The sequence below is a fragment of the Pithys albifrons genome, chromosome 1 (genome assembly GCF_047495875.1).
Source record: "Pithys albifrons albifrons isolate INPA30051 chromosome 1, PitAlb_v1, whole genome shotgun sequence".
In the NCBI taxonomy this organism is placed as follows: domain Eukaryota; kingdom Metazoa; phylum Chordata; class Aves; order Passeriformes; family Thamnophilidae; genus Pithys; species Pithys albifrons.
Window position 1 is genome coordinate 124,472,891 of NC_092458.1, and position 17,520 is coordinate 124,490,410.

Below are 17,520 nucleotides of genomic sequence, written 5' to 3' on the forward strand. Positions count from 1 at the left end.
GTGTGTGTTTGTAGGCCGAGATTCCTCCCTGTGTTTTTCCAGGCCGAGATTCCCGGTGTGTGTTTGCGGGGGGACATTCCCGGTGTGTTTTTCCAGGCCGAGATTCCCGGTGTGTGTTTGCGGGGGGACATTCCCGGTGTGTGTTTGCAGGCCGAGATTCCTCCCTGTGTTTTTCCAGGCCGAGATTCCCTCTGTGTGTTTGCGGGGGGACATTCCCGGTGTGTGTTTCCAGGCCGAGATTCCCCCCGTGTGTTTTCCAAGGCCTTGCGGTGCCCCCCGGGATGGCCGGACCGAGCTCCAGGCGGGCTCACCGCGATGGATCCCGTGTGGAACTGGAGCAGAGACAGGTCCTCTCCTCGCCCGTACTGGTTCCTGTGGCTGCACAGAGCGGGCACAGGGATGAATTTAAGCCTTTCCCGGGATTCCTTTGTCGCGCTCCCAGCGCCGCCTCAGGCGCGACGCCTACAACTCCCATCAGCCCCCGCGGCGCGCCCCGCCCGCAGCGCGCGCTGTTGTCGCGCAAAGCCCGCCGGGATTTGTAGTCCGCAAACGCCGAACCAATCGCGGCGCTCTCCCGCCCCGCCGGTTGCCAGGACAACGGCACAGTGGGCGGGACCGGGCGGGAAGCGGCGTCAGCGATTGGGAAGTGACGGGTCGGAGCCCCGGATGTTGCGGGGGGGAGGAGCCCCGGTGGTCACGTGGGCGGGCGCGGGGGTGTCACGTGACTCGGCGATGGGCACCGCGCTGGACGTGCGGGTGAAGCGCGCGGGGAAGGTCTATCGCGATGGGGTGCGTATCGCGGGCATATCGCAGGTATATCGCGCGTGTATCGGCGGGGAGAGCGTGTGACCGACCCACCGGTGTGAGTGTATCGCGACAGCGAGGCCCTGGGGGGTGGGTGTATCAAGGCAGGGAGGGGATCCTGCCCCTCTGCCCAGCCCTGGCAGGCACATCTGCTGTGCTGGGTCCAGTTCTGGCTCCTCAGCACAGCAGGGACATGGAGCTCCTGGGGCAGGTCCAGGGGAAGGTGACAAAGGTGCTGAAGGGCCTGGAGCATCTCTGGGAGCAGGACAGGCTGAGGGAGCTGGGGCTGTTCAGCCTCCAGAGCAGCCCCTGAGAGGGACCTCCCCATGGCTGGCAGTGCCTCAGGGAGGGGGCAGAGCAGGGGACACTGAGGGCACCTCCCCATGGCTGGCAGTGCCTCAGGGAGGGGGCAGAGCAGGGGACACTGAGGGCACCTCCCCATGGCTGGCAGTGCCTGCAGGGAGGGGGCAGAGCAGGGGACACTGAGGGCACCTCCCCATGGCTGGCAGTGCCTGCAGGGAGGGGGCAGAGCAGGGGACACTGAGGGCACCTCCCCATGGCTGGCAGTGCCTGCAGGGAGGGGGCAGAGCAGGGGACACTGAGGGCACCTCCCCATGGCTGGCAGTGCCTCAGGGAGGGGGCAGAGCAGGGGACACTGAGGGCACCTCCCCATGGCTGGCAGTGCCTCAGGGAGGGGGCACAGCACGGACCAGGCTCTGTTCGGGGGGGGCCCAGCAATGGCACAAGAGGAACAGGCAGGAACTGATGCCCAGCAAGTTCCACCTGCACAGGAGGCAGAACTTCTTTGCTGTGCAGTGACCCAGCACTGAGCAGAGCCCAGGCTGGCCGTGGATTCTCCCTCTGGAACATCCCAACCCCCTGAACACGTTCCTGTCCCCAGCCCCAGGTGCCCCGGGGTGAACCCCGCAGGTTCCTTCCCAGCCCGGCCAGCCTGGAATTCCGGGATTCCGGGTGTGTATCGCGACAGGGTCTGCGTGGCTCGGCTCAGCCCGAGCTTCCCGCTGGGACTCTCCTGGGGTTTCCTCGGAAAGCGGGACTCGTCCGCCCTCTCCTGGCGGAACCTGCGCGGTGCCGCAGCTTTCCCTGTGCTCGGAGCTTTTCCCTGCTGTATCCCGGAGCTTTTCCCTATTTTCCTTCCTGGAGCTTTCCCTGTTTCCCTTCCCGGAGCTTTTCCCCTCCATATCCCGAAGCTATTCCCTGTTTTCCTTCCCGGAGCTTTTCCCCTCCGTGTCCCGAAGCTTTTCCCTCTTTCCCTTCCCGGAGCTTTTTCCTCCCGTATCCCGGTGCTTTTCCCCCTCTCTTTCCCTTCCCGGAGCTCTTCCCTGTTTCCCTGTGCCCGGAGCTTCTTCCTCTTTCCCTTCCCAGAGCTTTTCCCTGTTTACGTTCCCGAGGCTTTTCCCCTCCGAGTCCCGGAGCTTTCCCTGTTCCCCATCCCGGAGATTTTCCCTGCTGTATCCCGAAGTTTTCCCTGTTTCCCTTCCTGGAGCTTTCCCTGTCTTCTTTCCCCAAGCTTTTCCCTGCTGTGTCCTGGAGCTTTCCCTGTGCCTGGAGCTTTGCCTGTTTCCCTTCCCGGAGCTTTTCCCCGTTTCCCTTCCCGGAGCTTTTCCCCGTTTCCCTTCCCGGAGCTTTTTCCCCGTTTCCCTTCCCAGAGCTTTTCCCCGTTTCCCTTCCCGGAGCTTTTCCCCGTTTCCCTTCCCGGAGCTTTTCCCCGTTTCCCTTCCCGGGGCTTTTCCCCGTTTCCCTTCCCGGGGCTTTTCCCCGTTTCCCTTCCCGGGGCTTTTCCCCGTTTCCCTTCCCGGAGCTTTTCCCTTTTTCCCTTCCCGGAGCTTTTCCCCGTTTCCCTTCCCGGGGCTTTTCCCCGTTTCCCTTCCCGGAGCTTTTCCCTTTTTCCCTTCCCGGAGCTTTTCCCCGTTTCCCTTCCCGGAGCTTTTCCCCGTTTCCCTTCCCGGAGCTTTTCCCCGTTTCCCTTCCCGGAGCTTTTCCCCGTTTCCCTTCCCGGAGCTTTTCCCCATTTCCCTTCCCGGAGCTTTTCCCCGTTTCCCTTCCCGGAGCTTTTCCCCGTTTCCCTTCCCGGAGCTTTTCCCCGTTTCCCTTCCCGGAGCTTTCCCTCTTTCCCTTCCTGGAGCTTTCCCTCTTTCCCTTCCTGGAGCTTTCCCCTTCCCGGAGCTTTTCCCTCTTTCCCTTCCCGGAGCTTTCTCTGTTTCCCTTCCCGGAGCTTTCCCCCCTCCGTGTCCCTTCCCCAAAGGAATATTTTTAATTTCTATCACTATTTATCCAGAAATAACAAATTGTTCAGCAGAAACATTTGGGCCATTTTTTTCCATCCATCCAACCTTCTATCCTAAAAATCCTTTCCATGCACCAAAATTCCACTTACTGAGTGGTTTTAATGCTGGAAAACTGGATTTTGGGTTTCTTCCCCTGACTTGATTTTATCACTTTGAACTGTTTTTTTTTAATATGGGAAAGGGACATTTCTTCTCTTTTAGACAGACATGAATTTATGTTTATTTTTTAATATAGAAAGGGATATTTCTTCTTTTTTAGGCAGAAATGAATTTATTTCCGTTTATTTTAATATGGGAAAGGGACATTTCTTCTTTTTTAGGCAGAAATGAATTTATTTATGTTTATTTTTTTTTAATATGGAAAGGGATATTTCTTCTTTTTTAGGCTGAAATGAATATTTTTTTTTAATATGGGAAAGGGACATTTCCTCTTTTAGGCTGAAATGAAGATATTTCTGTTTATTTTTTTTTAATATGGGAAAGGGACATTTCTTCTTTTTTAGACAAAAATGAATTTATTTATGTTTATTTTTTTAATATGGAAAGAGATATTTCTTCTTTTTTAGGCTGAAATGAAGATATTTCTGTTTATTTTTTTTAATATGGGAAAGGGACATTTCTTCTCTTTTAGACAGACATGAATTTATGTTTATTTTTTAATATAGAAAGGGATATTTCTTCTTTTTTAGGCAGAAATGAATTTATTTATGTTTATTTTTTTAATATGGAAAGGGATATTTCGTCTCTTTTAGGCTGAAATGAAGAGTTGACTTTATGCTCCAGAAAGAGAAATATCCAATTGCACAGAAAGTCCCAAAGTCAATCCTAAAGTGTCTCCTTCTTTCCTCCCTTTCCCTGCTCTGGTGACCTGTAAAGGGTTTTGTGTTGCAATCCCAGAATGTTTGGGTTGGAAGGAACCTCAAAGATCATCCCATTCCCACCCTCTGCCATGGGCAGGGACACCTTTTACTGCCCCAGATTGTTCCAGCCTGGCCTGGGACACTCCCAGGGATGGGGCAGCCACAGCTGCTCTGCCCACCCTGTGCCAGGGCCTGCCCACCCTCCCAGCCAGCAATTCCTTCCCAATATCCCATCCAGCCCTGCCCTCTGGCACTTTGAAGCCATTCCCCTTCTCCTGTCCCTCCATCCCTTGGAAATGGTCTCTCTCCATCTTTCCTGTGGCTCCTTCAGCTCCTGGAAGGCCACACTGAGGTCCCCCCAAAGCTTCTCCTCTCCAGACTGGCCAATGCCAGCTGTGCCAGCCTTTACTCCCAGCAGAGCTGCTCCATCCTCTGCCCATCCTGGGGCCTCCTCTGGCCTCTCCAGCAGCTCCATGTCCTTCCTGTGCTGCCCCCAGGCCTGGAGCAGCTCTGCAGGGGGGGCTCACCTGAGCAGGGCAGCATTTTGAGGTATTTTTTTCATTTATAAAGAAATGCTGAAAGAAAAATTCCTCTTTAAATTCCAGCCCTCCTCCTTTGTGCCCCTTCCCACATGGAAGTGTGTGGGGAGCAGCTCTGGGACAGCCTGTGGTGGGAAACTCCTTTCTTAAAGCAGTCCATGTGTTCAGGATTGTCCTTCTCTGAGTTCAGCTGGGCTCGTTTTTCACTGCAATAACCTAATTAATTGCTTGTGCTAATTAAGGCCCCTGAGCAGAATTGAGGGCAGCTTTGCTTTGTGCTCTGCACTTCCCACCTCCATCCTCTCCAGCCTTGGTTGGGATACCTGAGGTTCTCCTGCCCTGTTCTTCCTCAGGAACTCCCCAACTCAGTTTTGTCATCCTGTGCCACCAAGAAAGTCAAAAGGCTGCCAGAATTCCAGTGGGATATCCTGCTTGGAGCTGGTTGGATGTGAAGGGGCAGTGGGAATTCCAGGCTCAGAGTCAGTCTCTTCTTCTGGTGAAGGACCAGGAGAGAAGGTTATCCCCAAGGAACTCTGCAGGTTCTCCATCCCTTGCTGCCCTTTCCAGCTGTGAATTTTCCCCTGGAGCTTGGGATTGAAGCAGATTCCCTGGTGCTGGAGAGGGGAAGGATAAACCTTGAGGAATGTGGAGTGAATTAATTGTCTGTTGCTCCCCTGCAGTTCATCAGTTTTATTCAGTGTTAAAACCTCTGAGTTGATGCTTTGAGGGTGCAGCATTTTTGTGCAAAAGAGTCTTTTGTGGACAAAATATCCTTCCTGGGATGCAGTGACACATTCCTGGGATCACACAATTCCTTCCTTTGGTTCAGGTACACTTTGGAATTATTTCATTGTGTTCCTGTGGAAGAGCAGCTGTTTATTCAGATGTTTTGTTTATATATTTTAAATCTATTCTGCCCCACTCTTGAGATGAGTCTCACCTTGTTGACCATCCCAGCTGTGCCTTCTCCTCCCTCTCCCATGGCTGTCCATCCCACTTTCCAGAGAATTCCTCCTGGGAGTTTGTTCTGACACGGAATGGAGCTTCCCTGTTACCAACTGATCCAACTGCTGGTTTTCATCTTCTGGAGAGCAACATCTTGAAACTTTGGGAAGAAGTTGAAGTATTTCTGCAAAGGGCAGGATGATATTTTTAAGGAAAACAAACCAGAAGTGCAGAACTCTCTCCCTCCATTCCTTTACCATCAGTGTTTGTCTTTCCTGACAAGATTCCACCCTTCTTTGGGAACACACTGTCTGGCCAACAGCTCTAATAAAAATGGATTTAAACAAATGTTTTCATGTTGTCTTCTTTCCCTCAGGAAGTTCTCTCTGGAGTTGTGGTCATCACCAGCAAGGACACGGTCCAGCACCAGGGGATCTCCCTGACCATGGAGGGCTCAGTGAACCTGCAGCTCAGTGCCAAGAGCGTGGGGGTGTTCGAGGCCTTCTACAACTCTGTCAAGGTCAGAGCTTTGTCTTTGCAGCACAAAACCCTCTCTCTTCTCCAGTGAAATCTTTCCTGGGTGGCCCTCAGGTGGTGAGGGCACTTCATGGAAATGATGGAAAACAGGGAAATGCTCAGTGTTATCTGGAATCAGAATCACAGGGAGGCTGGAGGGGACCACAGTGGGTCACCTGGTGCCACCTCCTGCCCCAGCACATGGCACAGGGTTGTGCCAGAGGGTTCTGGAATATCCCCAGTGAGGGGGGACTGAGGGACAGGAAGCTCAACAGGAGCCACCAGTGTGCCCAGGTGGCCAAGAAGGCCAAGGGGATCCTGGCCTGGATCCAAACTAGCGTGGCCAGCAGGCCCAGGGCAGTGACCCTTCCCCTGGACTCTGCCTTGGGGAGGCCACACCTTGAGTGTTGTGTTCAGTTCTGGGCCCCTCAGTTGAGGAAAGAGATTGAGGGGCTGGAGCGGGGCCAGAGAAGAGCAACGAGGCTGGAGAAGGGACTGGATGTGGCACTGAGTGTCCTCTGAAACACCTCCAGGGACAGAGAATCCACCATGTCCTGATCCAACCCTACTGTGATCACCAGCCCAGGGCACGGAGTGCCCTGGGCTGGTGATCACAGTGGGGTTGGATCAAGGGTTGGATTTCATAATCTCACAGGTCTCTTCCAACCCAACTGAGAAGAGCAAGGAGGCTGGAGAAGGGACTGGAGCACAAGTGCTGTGGGGAGAGGCTGAGGGAGCTGGGGGTGTTCAGCCTGGAGAAGAGGAGGCTCAGAGGTGACCTCAGCACTGTCTGGAACTGCCTGAAGGGAAGTTCTGGCCAGGTGGGGGTTGGTCTCTTCTCCCAGGCACTCAGCAATAGGACAAGGGGGCACGATGGGCTCAAGCTCTGCCAGGGGAAATTGAAGTTGGAGATCAGAAAAAAATTCTTTGCAGAGAGAGTGCTCAGGCATTGGAATGGGCTGCCCAGAGAGGGGGTGGATTCCCCATCCCTGGAGGTTTTTCAGCTGAGCTTGGCCGTGGCACTGAGTGCCATGATCTGGTAAAGGGACTGGAGTTGGACCAAGGGTTGGACTTGATGATCTCAGAGGTCTTTTCCAACCCAATCCATTCTATGATTCTGTGATTTTTGGGGAAGGAACTTGCACTGCTGGGAAAGTTTTCTTTCAAGCTGAAGGACATTACCACAAATAATTAAAAGTGGTTACTGAGTGATGCACTGAAGAACTTAATTTAAAGACAAATAATGGACTGGGTGCTTTTATTTTCCTTTTCTTTGAGTGATTTGGTTTGTTTGGACTCTTGTGCCAGCTCAGCCACTGGTCCTGTGGAGGCCATGGAGGTGTCACTGGGCATGAGACAGACCTTGCCCAGATTGCTCTGGAGGGAATGAGGCTTGGAGCTCCTGGAGGGGTTGGGAATTTGGCAGGGAAGAGATGCCAGGCTCCAGAGAATCACAGAATCACAGAATGGACCTCTGAGATCATCAAGTCCAACCCTTGATCCAACCCCACTGTGATCACCAGCCCAGGGCACTCCGTGCCCTGGGCTGGTGATCACAGTAGGGTTGGATCAGGACATGGTGGATTCTCTGTCCCTGGAGGTGTTTAAGAGGTGACTCAGTGCCACATCCAGTCCCTTCTCCAGCCTCGTTGCTCTTCTCAGTTGGGTTGGAAGAGACCTGTGAAATTATGAAGTCCAACCCTTGATCCAACCCCACTGTGATCACCAGCCCAGGGCACTCCGTGCCCTGGGCTGGTGATCACAGTGGGGTTGGATCAAGACATGGTGGATTGGATCAGGACATGTTGGATTCTCTGTCCCTGGAGGTGTTTAAGAGGACACTCAGTGCCACATCCAGCCCCTTCTCCAGCCTCGTTGCTCTTCTCCTCTGGATTTGTCCCAACAGCTCCACATGATTCCTGTGTGGTGGAAAATACCAATAAAATTCCATCTCCAAGCCAACTCCTCCTTCCCCTGTGCTGGAGATGCAGCACCCTCAGGATCTGTGGGATTGGGGTGGTGCAGCCACAAAACAGATCACAAATTCTTCTCTTGGACAAACAACAAGATTTCTTTCCATTGTAAAGTGACATCCCAACACTCTGTGTCTTGAAAGGCCCCTGAGATTCTGAAAATCCACCTTGGGTGGGTCTTGTTGTTCTCTGTTTCAACCTAAACCTCCTTCCTATTTCTCTTTGCAGCCCATTCAGATCATCAACAGCACCATTGAAATGCTCAAACCAGGGAAACTTCCCAGTGGCAAGACAGAAATTCCCTTTGAATTCCCACTGCAGATGAAGGGGAACAAAGTCCTGTATGAGACTTATCATGGGGTGTTTGTCAATATTCAGGTGAGGCTGTAAAAAAAGTCTGAACTTTCATCTCCAGGATGGAAACTGAGGGTAAAGTTTGGTGGGAAAAGTTTATTTTCTTTTCTAGTGTGGGTTTTTTTCTCCTCACTTTCAAGACTGAACCTTCCATATCTTCATCCAGTAAATTTTTAAGGCCCAAACAAACAAAACAAGGTATTTTTCCTGAAATATTTTCTCAAAACTGCTTTGTTTTATATCTGATATTTCTTTATCTTTTAGGGAACTGTATCCATTCCTTCCCTGTAAAAAAAAAACAACAACCCAGTGTGGTTTTATTCAAAAGAATTGTGTCATTTCACAAGGAAAACTCAACCCAAAGCATTGAGAGCTGGTGGAAGCTTCAAAACCAGGAATTGTGTGTTTTCCTGGGGACAGGAATTACATTTCCTGCCCAAATCTGGAGGGAGTTTGTGCTTGGGACAGACTCTGGTGGAAACAGCAGTTGGAAATTGGACTTTTTTTGGTTCAAAATTGTATTGCCATGGGTGGGTTGGGGGATTTTTGGGTGAAATTGGACCTTTTTTGTATTACCATGGGTGGGTTGGGGGATTTTTGGGTGAAATTGGACCTTTTTTGTATTACCATGGGTGGGTTGGGGGATTTTGGGGTGAAATTGGACCTTTTTTGTATTACCATGGGTGGGTTGGGGGATTTTTGGGTGAAATTGGACCTTTTTTTGGTTCCAAATTGAATTACCAGGGGTGGGTTGGGGGATTTTTGGGTGAAATTGGACCTTTTTTAGTTCCAAATTTTATTACCTTGGTTGGTTTGGGGGATTTTTGGGGTGAAATTGGACTTTTTTTGATTCAAAATTGAATTACCATGGGTGGGTTGGGGGATTTTTGGGTGAAATTGGACCTTTTTTGTATTACCATGGTTGGGTTGGGGGATTTTTGGGTGAAATTGGACCTTTTTTTGGTTCCAAATTGTATTACCATGGTTGGTTTGGGGGGATTTTGGGGTGAAATTGGACCTTTTTTGGTTCAAAGTTGTATTACCATGGGTGGGTTTGGGGATTTTGGGTGAAATTGGACCTTTTTTGGTTCAAAATTTTATTACCATGAGTGGGTTCGGGGATTTTGGGGTGAAATTGGACTTTTTTTGGTTCAAAATTGAATTACCATGGTTGGTTTGGGGGATTTTTGGGTGAAATTGGACCTTTTTTGGTTCAAAGTTGTACTACCATGGATGGGTTGGTTGGTTTGGGGGATTTATGGGTGAAATTGGACTTTTTTGGTTCAAAATTTTATTACCATGGGTGGGTTGGAGGATTTTGGGTGAAATTGGACCTATTTTGGTTCAAAGTTTTTTTACCATAGGTGGGTTGATTTGTTTGGGGGATTTTGGGGTGAAATTGGACCTTTTTTAGTTCCAAATTTTATTACCTTGGTTGGTTTGGGGGATTTTTGGGGTGAAATTGGACCTTTTTTGTATTACCATGGTTGGGTTGGGGGATTTTGGGGTGAAAATTGGACCTTTTTTTGGTTCCAAATTTTATTACCATGGTTGGTTTGGGGGATTTTGGGTGAAATTGGACCTTTTTTGGTTCAAAATTGTATTACCATGGGTGGGTTTGGGGATTTTGGGGTGAAATTGGACCTTTTTCGATTCAAAATTGAATTACCATGTTAGTTTGGAGGATTTTTGGGGTGAAATTGGACCTTTTTTGGTTCAAAGTTGTATTACCATGGTTGGTCTGGGGGGATTTTTGGATGAAATTGGACCTTTTTTTGTTCAAAATTTTATTACCATGGTTGTTTTGGGGTCATTTTGGGGTGAAATTGGACCTTTTTTGGTTCAAAATTGTATTGCCATGGGTGGGTTGGGGGATTTTTGGGAGAAATTGGACCTTTTTTGTATTACCATGGGTGGGTTGGGGGATTTTGGGGTAAAATTGGACTTTTCTTGGTTCAAAATTGAATTACCATGGGTGGTTTGGGGGATTTTTGGGTGAAATTGGACCTTTTTTGGTTTAAAATTGTATTACCAGGAGTGGGTTGGGGGATTTTTGGGGTGAAATTGGACCTTTTTTGGTTCAAAGTTGTATTACCATGGGTGGTTTGGGGGATTTTTGGGGTTATTTTGGTTTATTTTTGAGGGAAGGTGTTTGCTCAGCCATTTCTTGAAGGTAAATATTGTTTTAGGCAATTAATTCTTGCATAAAATGTTCAATTAAAAACCCAACACCCCCCAGAAGCCTGTCAGAAATAATTAAATTTTAAAAATCCTTTATTTTCTGTCTTTTTGGAGTATTCCCCATCTGGTTTTTGAGTTTTGGCTTTGCTGCCCATGGCCCATCTGTTGTCAGAAATGGTGCAGAACTCATTGAGTTCCTTCTCATATCCCAAATAATTTGCTGGGATCAGTATCAGTCATTTTAGGATGTCCTTTAATACTGAATATTTGTGTTTTTATTTTAATTCCCTCTCTGTGCAGCTTCTCTGGGGATAAAATGGAATTAAGAAATGAATCATTCAGTTTTCAGCCAAACTCTGAGTCCTCCTGTCCTGAAAAAGAAAATGGAACACTGAGATGTTGCTTAGGAGACACTTCCTAAACCTCTATCCAAGACCTGGGCAGTTTAATTAAGCCTCTCTTTCTTCATCCAGGGATTAATTGTGGGTTCAGGTCTCTAATTAGATACTGATAGGGAAGTTTTGGGCCGTGAAGAGAAATGAGGAAACCAAATCCCTGCTCCTGCTTTTGGCAGGAATTGAAACCAAAATGAACAAAACAGCCCCCAAAGCTCATCCCACCCAATTCCCTGTGCTGGGAGGACACTGAGAGGCTTTGCTGGAGGTGCTGAGTGTTGGATTTTTGGGAAAACCAAAGCCAGGATGGGGGGTTTTTTTCTGGTTTATGGGCTGATTTTACTGCAAACTTCAAGCTCAGCTCTGTGCCTAAAAACAATTCCCCATTAAATCCCTCCATAATTTTCCCACTTCAACCCAACCCCCCAATAAATCTAAAATTAGAGGGGCTGTCAATCCCCTGCTTTGATAATCCCTTACCCAGAGCTGGGGGAAGAGCCAGCCCAGAATCCCCCTTGGCAGCAGAGGCAACAAAGAGATAAAAGCTGAGAAATAACCCCAAAACTTTGGCTGTTTTTTCCCTTTGTCCCCAGTACACCCTGAGGTGTGACATGAGACGGTCCCTGCTGGCCAAGGACCTCACCAAGACTTGTGAGTTCATTGTCCACTCCCTGGTAAGTGATTTTTTGTTTTTTTTTTAATCCACTCCAGGTGAAGTTTGGAAGGTTGGAAAGGGAAGTGAATTCATGTTAATTTGTAACAGTGACTCGTGGGATCTCAGGAATGGGAGATCGTGGAATATCCTGAGTTTGGAGGGACCCACAGGGATCAATTCCAAGCCCAGGACACACCAGGAATTCCTCCACTGTCCAAAACCTCCATGTGAAGCCAACCCCAAAGAGCTGAGGGGCAGTTGCTCCTTCTCAGAAGATCCCACCTCTCTTTTGATTTTAAGGAAAACAGAAAAGAGGATTTGGACTTCAGGATGGTCTCACACTGCCCTGAGTTTATTCTCCTGTTCCATGCAAATCTTCCTGGAACATCCTCTTTGTATCATTCCTTTCACCTACAACAGGACAGTAAATATTAAAATACTTTTTACTTTATTAGTGGTGGAAATAACATTATTTTAGTCCTGTAATGCCTTTCTAAATGGTTTCATTTGGTGTTACAAATAAGATTTCCTGCTTTTCTAAAATCCATTATACCACATTTTATTGGCCCATTATTACATTCCAAGTGAGCCACACTTGTCAAAGCAGTGAAAAATTCCATCTCCTGCAGTTTTCCTGGTTTTTTTTTTCCTTGTTCCCTCTACAGTTCAGAGATCCCAAGTCAGTAAATCCTGAATTTCTCAGTGAGGGTGAATTAATGAGGATTTACTGACCATACAATTCTCACTTTCAGAGGTCTCAGTGTCCCATTTCTCTGCCAGGATTTGTCATTTGGGGCAAGCACAGCCAATTTTGGCCAATTTTTGGCCAATCTCTTCCCCCTTCCAGCTGGGCAGCAATTGGGAATTCTTAAGGAGTGAGGGGCAGCTCCTACCAAAGAATTCCAGTTCATTGGAAGGGGATAAAGACAAGGAGGGAGAGTTTATACAGCACAGTTAAAAGTTACAGTGAAAGGAAACATTTCCAGGGATGGTTAAAAGAAAATGATGTGAAAAGTTAATTTTTTTCCTCCAACACACTGGATGCCTTAGACAGGGAATGTGTTCCTGCTTTTCCAGCTGGTTTAGAGCATCCACCTGCTGGGATTTGGGATGTTCTCTGGGTGTTTTGTGGCTCAGAGCTCACAGTTTCCCTCTGCCCTTCCCTGCAGTCCCAGAAGGTGAAGCTGCTGCCAAGCCCTGTGGACTTCACCATCACTCCTGAAACTCTGCAGAATGTTAAAGAGGTAAAAGGGGGTTGTTTTTATTATTAGGAAAAGGTCCTTATTTTGTTTGAAATGTTTGTGTGGTTCTGCTGAGTCCAGAGCAATGGTGGTTTCCCTCCTCTGTTTCACTCTCTGGTTCTGCCTCATCTCTCCCATCGTGGGGACCAAATTAAAGTGGAAATTTGCTCAGTAATAGTTCAATATTTAAATCATTTTCCTGAGTGAAACCTCACAGTGGAGCAAGAGAGAACATTCCATACCCTGCGTAGCCAAAAGTCTTTAAAAATGTGTATTTTGATCCTTGATTATGCCCTTTTTTATAACCCTGTGTGGCTTTGGGAAGCCTGAGGAGGGCAGGGATAGGTGGGATATTGGGAAGGAATTGCTGGCTGTGAGGGTGGGCAGGCCCTGGCACAGGTTGGGCAGAGCAGCTGTGGCTGCCCCATCCCTGGGAGTGTCCCAGGCCAGGCTGGACAGGGCTTGGAGCAGCCTGGGCTGGTGGGAGGTGTCCCTGGAAAGGACTGGATGGGCTTTAAGTTCCCTTCCCACCCAAACCATTCTGGAATTCCATTCCTACCATTCTGTTTCCTTCACCATGTGGTTCCACCTCCAGGATGAATTGTGACAGCCAAGTGCTGTCAGTTATCCCAGGAAAGGCCCATCCATCAGGAAGAGGAAGGATGTCCAGGGAGAGGATTGTAGGAGACAATTGTAAGGGTACAGATGGAAAAAATTCCATTATTTCAGCCCCAGGAGGAATTTCTGAACTCTTGAGTTCTTCCCTTTGGAATTTGTGGGCATTTCCTGCACATTTGGTCACTCTGTAAGGTGTTTGTTTGCTTAAGTTGTGTCTTAGGAGTTGGACTCAATGATCCTGGTGGGTCCCTTCCAACTTGGAATATCAAAGAATCATGGAATGAACTGGGATGGAAGGGACCTCTAAGATCATCAAGCCCAACCCTTGATCCAACCTCACTGTGATCACCAGCCCAGGGCACTCCGTGCCCTGGGCTGGTGATCACAGTGGGGTTGGATCAAGGCATGGTGGATTCTCTGTCCCTGGAGGTGTTTAAGTGCCACATCCATGGATGGGGAATCCACCCCCTCTCTGGGCAGCCCATTCCAATCCCTGAGCACTCTCTCTGCAAAGAATTTCTTCCTGATATCCAACCTAAACCTCCCCTGGCAGAGCTCAAGCTGTGCCCTCTTGTTCTCTTGTTGGTTGCCTGGGAGAAGAGACCAACCCAATCCTGTGTTTCCATCTTTCCAGAGAGCCTCCCTGCCCAAATTCCTCATCAGAGGGCACCTCAACTCCACCAACTGTGTGATCACCCAGCCCCTGACGGGTGAGCTGGTGGTGGAGAGCGCTGAGTGTGCCGTGAAGAGCATCGAGCTGCAGCTGGTGCGGGTGGAGACCTGTGGTGAGTGGCCCTGGGCTGGAGAACGTGGGGATGGGCTGCAGGAATTGCCTCCTGGGCTTCTCCAGCTTCCAAATGAAAGGGTGGGAAAGGGTAGAGTGTTAAACAAGCAATGAATCATAGAATGGATTGGGTTGGAAAAGACCTCCCAGGTCATCAAGTCCAACCTTTGGGCCAACTCCAGTCCCTTTACCAGATCATGGCACTCAGTGCCACGGCCAAGCTCAGCTGAAAATCCTCCAGGGATGGGGAATCCACCCCCTCTCTGGGCAGCCCATTCCAATGCCTGAGCACTCTCTCTGCAAAGAATTTCTTTCTGATCTCCAACTTCAATTTCCCCTGGCAGAGCTTGAGCCCATCGTGCCCCCTTGTCCTATTGCTGAGTGCCTGGGAGAAGAGACCAACCCCCACCTGGCCAGAACTTCCCTTCAGGCAGTTCCAGACAGTGCTGAGGTCACCTCTGAGCCTCCTCTTCTCCAGGCTGAACACCCCCAGCTCCCTCAGCCTCTCCCCACAGCACTTGTGCTCCAGTTGCTTCTCCAGCCTTGTTGCTCTTCTCAGTTGGGTTGGAAGAGACCTCTGAGATCATCAACCCTTGATCCAACCCTACTGTGATCACCAGCCCAGGGCACAGAGTGCCCTGGGCTGGTGATCACAGTGGGGTTGGATCAAGACATGGTGGATTCTCTGTCCCTTCTCCAGCCTCGTTGCTCTTCTCTGGCCCCGCTCCAGCCCCTCAATCTCTTGCCTCAACTGAGGGGCCCAGAACTGAACACAACACTCAAGGTGTGGCCTCCCCAAGGCAGAGTCCAGGGGAAGGGTCACTGCCCTGGGCCTGCTGGCCACGCTAGTTTGGATCCAGGCCAGGATCCCCTTGGCCTTCTTGGCCACCTGGGCACACTGGTGGCTCCTGTTGAGCTTCCTGTCCCTCAGTCCCCCCAGGTCCCTCTGCCTGGCTGCTCTCCAGCCACTCTGTGCCCAGCCTGGAGCGCTGCAGGGGGTTGGGGTGGCCAAAGGGCAGGACCTGCACTTGGCCTTGTTGAACTCCATCCCATTGCAATCAGCCCATCTCTCCAGTCTCTCCAGATCCCTCTGCAGAGCCCTCCTGCCTTCCAGCAGGTCGACACTCCCTCCCAACTTGGTGTCATCAGCAAATTTGCTGCTGATGGAGTCAATCAAATGAAAGGGTGGGGAAGGGCAGAGTGTGATGTTCAATCCCCGGGTTTCACTCTGGGTGGAGCAGCGCTGACGTTCGTTTACAGAACTCCACGATCCTTCACGTGCAGCTCCAAGGACACTTTTCCCATATAATCCCATAATCTTTGGTGCTTTCTTTTCCCTCTCCTGCTCTCCCTGTGCCTCTGCCCCTTGCCCAGGCTGTGCTGAGGGCTATGCCAGGGATGCCACGGAGATCCAGAACATCCAGATCGCCGACGGCGACGTGTGCCGGGGCCTCCCCATCCCCATCTACATGGTGTTCCCCAGGCTCTTCACCTGCCCCACCCTGGAGACAACCAACTTCAAAGTGGGTGAGTGCAGCACTTTGCCAGCAGGGAGGAGGTTCCAGTTTGCCCTCAGCTTCTGGCAGGTAATGGGATACACCCGGGGCTGCAGGAAGAGCTGGGGACATCCCTGTGTGTCCCTGCAAAGCATTCCTGGGCAGGACTGTCCTGGATTTCCCTGCAGAGGCTTCCTGAGCTCTGGATTTCCCTGCAAGGATTCCTGAGCTCTGGATTTCCCTGCAAGGATTCCTGAGCTCTGGATTTCCCTGCAAGGATTCCTGAGCTCTGGATTTCCCTGCAAGGATTCCTGAGCTCTGGAATTCCCTGCACAGGCTTCCTGAGTCCTGGATTTCCCTACAGAGGATTCCTGAGCTCTGGATTTCCCTGCAAGGGTCCCTGAGCTCTGGATTTCCCTGCAAGGATCCCTGAGCTCTGGATTTCCCTGCAAGGATTCCTGAGCTCTGGATTTCCCTGCAGAGCATTCCTGAGCTCTGGATTTCCCTGCAGAGCATTCCTGAGCTCTGGATTTCCCTGCAGAGCATTCCTGAGCTCTGGATTTCCCTGCAGAGCATTCCTGAGCTCTGGATTTCCCTGCAGAGCATTCCTGTGTCCTGGATTTCCCTGCAGAGGATTTCTAAGCTCTGGATTTCCCTGGACAGGATTCCTGAGCTCTGGATTTCCCTGGACAGGATTCCAGTGTCCTGGGATTTCATAGACTGAGAAAATGCAGCCCAAACCCTTTACCACAAACAGCCCCTGAGCTGCTCCTGCCCAGTAAAATTCCATGAGAGGAGCAGTGGAATGGAGCTTGTTTCTTTCCTGCTAAAAACTGCACAGGATTAAACACCTGAGGAATAGTCCAAGACTAAAATTCCTTCTTTTCCTCACCAGTGAGAACCCCCCTTTTCCTTTTCCTTTTCTCCCTTTTCCTTTTCCTTTTCCCCCTTTCCCTTTTCTCCCTTTCCCTTTTCTCCCTTTCCCTTTTCTCCCTTTCCCTTTTCTCCCTTTCCCTTTTCTCCCTTTCCCTTTTCTCCCTTTCCCTTTTCTCCCTTTCCCTTTTCTCCCTTTCCCTTTTCTCCCTTTCCCTTTTCTCCCTTTCCCTTTTCTCCCTTTCCCTTTTCTCCCTTTCCCTTTTCTCCCTTTCCCTTTTCTCCCTTTCCCTTTTCTCCCTTTCCCTTTTCTCCCTTTCCCTTTTCTCCCTTTCCCTTTTCTCCCTTTCCCTTTTCTCCCTTTCCCTTTTCTCCCTTTCCCTTTTCTCCCTTTCCCTTCCCACTCTCCTGCTGGAAGCAGGAAGGTTGGTCTGGCTGTGATTTTGCTTTTCTTACCTGCTCCACCTGCCTCTCCCTGCTGATTGTTGCCAAAATCCAGCATTTTTCTGAAGAAACTGAGGGATTTCCTCACTTGTTCACGTAATGACTGCAAGAATCACTTGCCTGGTTTGTACTTTTTCCCTCCACCTGTTGGAAGACAATCTGTGTGCAGTGAATTTCCCCAAAATAATACTCATTACTTTGCCATTTCTGGCTATTTACAGTGTCAGAGGAGTGTCTGATTTACAAGAACAGTCTTCATGTCATTGCAAAGGCTCTAAAAAGGGCAGTTATTGCCATTTTATTTTGATTTCTGCTTCATTCATGAGCTCTGCCTGGCTTTGTGTTGCCTCAGTTTGGGATTATTGATCTGACATTGGGTTTGGCTTTGAATACAACAAAGGATCTCAAGGGTAGATTTTCTCCTGGAATTTTTGTCCTGGAATTCACAGCCTTGTTGTATTCCAGTTTTATTTCCCAAGGCTGTGCTGGCAACAGGGCCTGGAATTGTGTCACTTCCATGTTTCTCAATATTT

General features: G+C 49.7%; 1 protein-coding gene across 3 annotated transcripts in view; it reads left to right on the forward strand.

The window, feature by feature from the left end:
- The first annotated feature begins 687 nt into the window (after positions 1–687).
- VPS26C (VPS26 endosomal protein sorting factor C) overlaps positions 688–17,520 on the forward strand; it is a 541,728-nt gene continuing 524,895 nt past the window's right edge. For all 3 annotated transcript variants that reach the window (XR_011698846.1, XR_011698844.1, XM_071567132.1), the window contains exons 1-7: positions 688–789; positions 5,834–5,977; positions 8,175–8,324; positions 11,470–11,550; positions 12,701–12,775; positions 14,025–14,175; positions 15,549–15,701. Coding sequence is in view for 1 of the 3 variants with exons in the window: in XM_071567132.1 (XP_071423233.1) it covers positions 733–789; positions 5,834–5,977; positions 8,175–8,324; positions 11,470–11,550; positions 12,701–12,775; positions 14,025–14,175; positions 15,549–15,701 (811 nt within the window). In the remaining 2 variants the exon portion in view is untranslated. The remainder of the gene's footprint in view (positions 790–5,833; positions 5,978–8,174; positions 8,325–11,469; positions 11,551–12,700; positions 12,776–14,024; positions 14,176–15,548; positions 15,702–17,520) is intronic.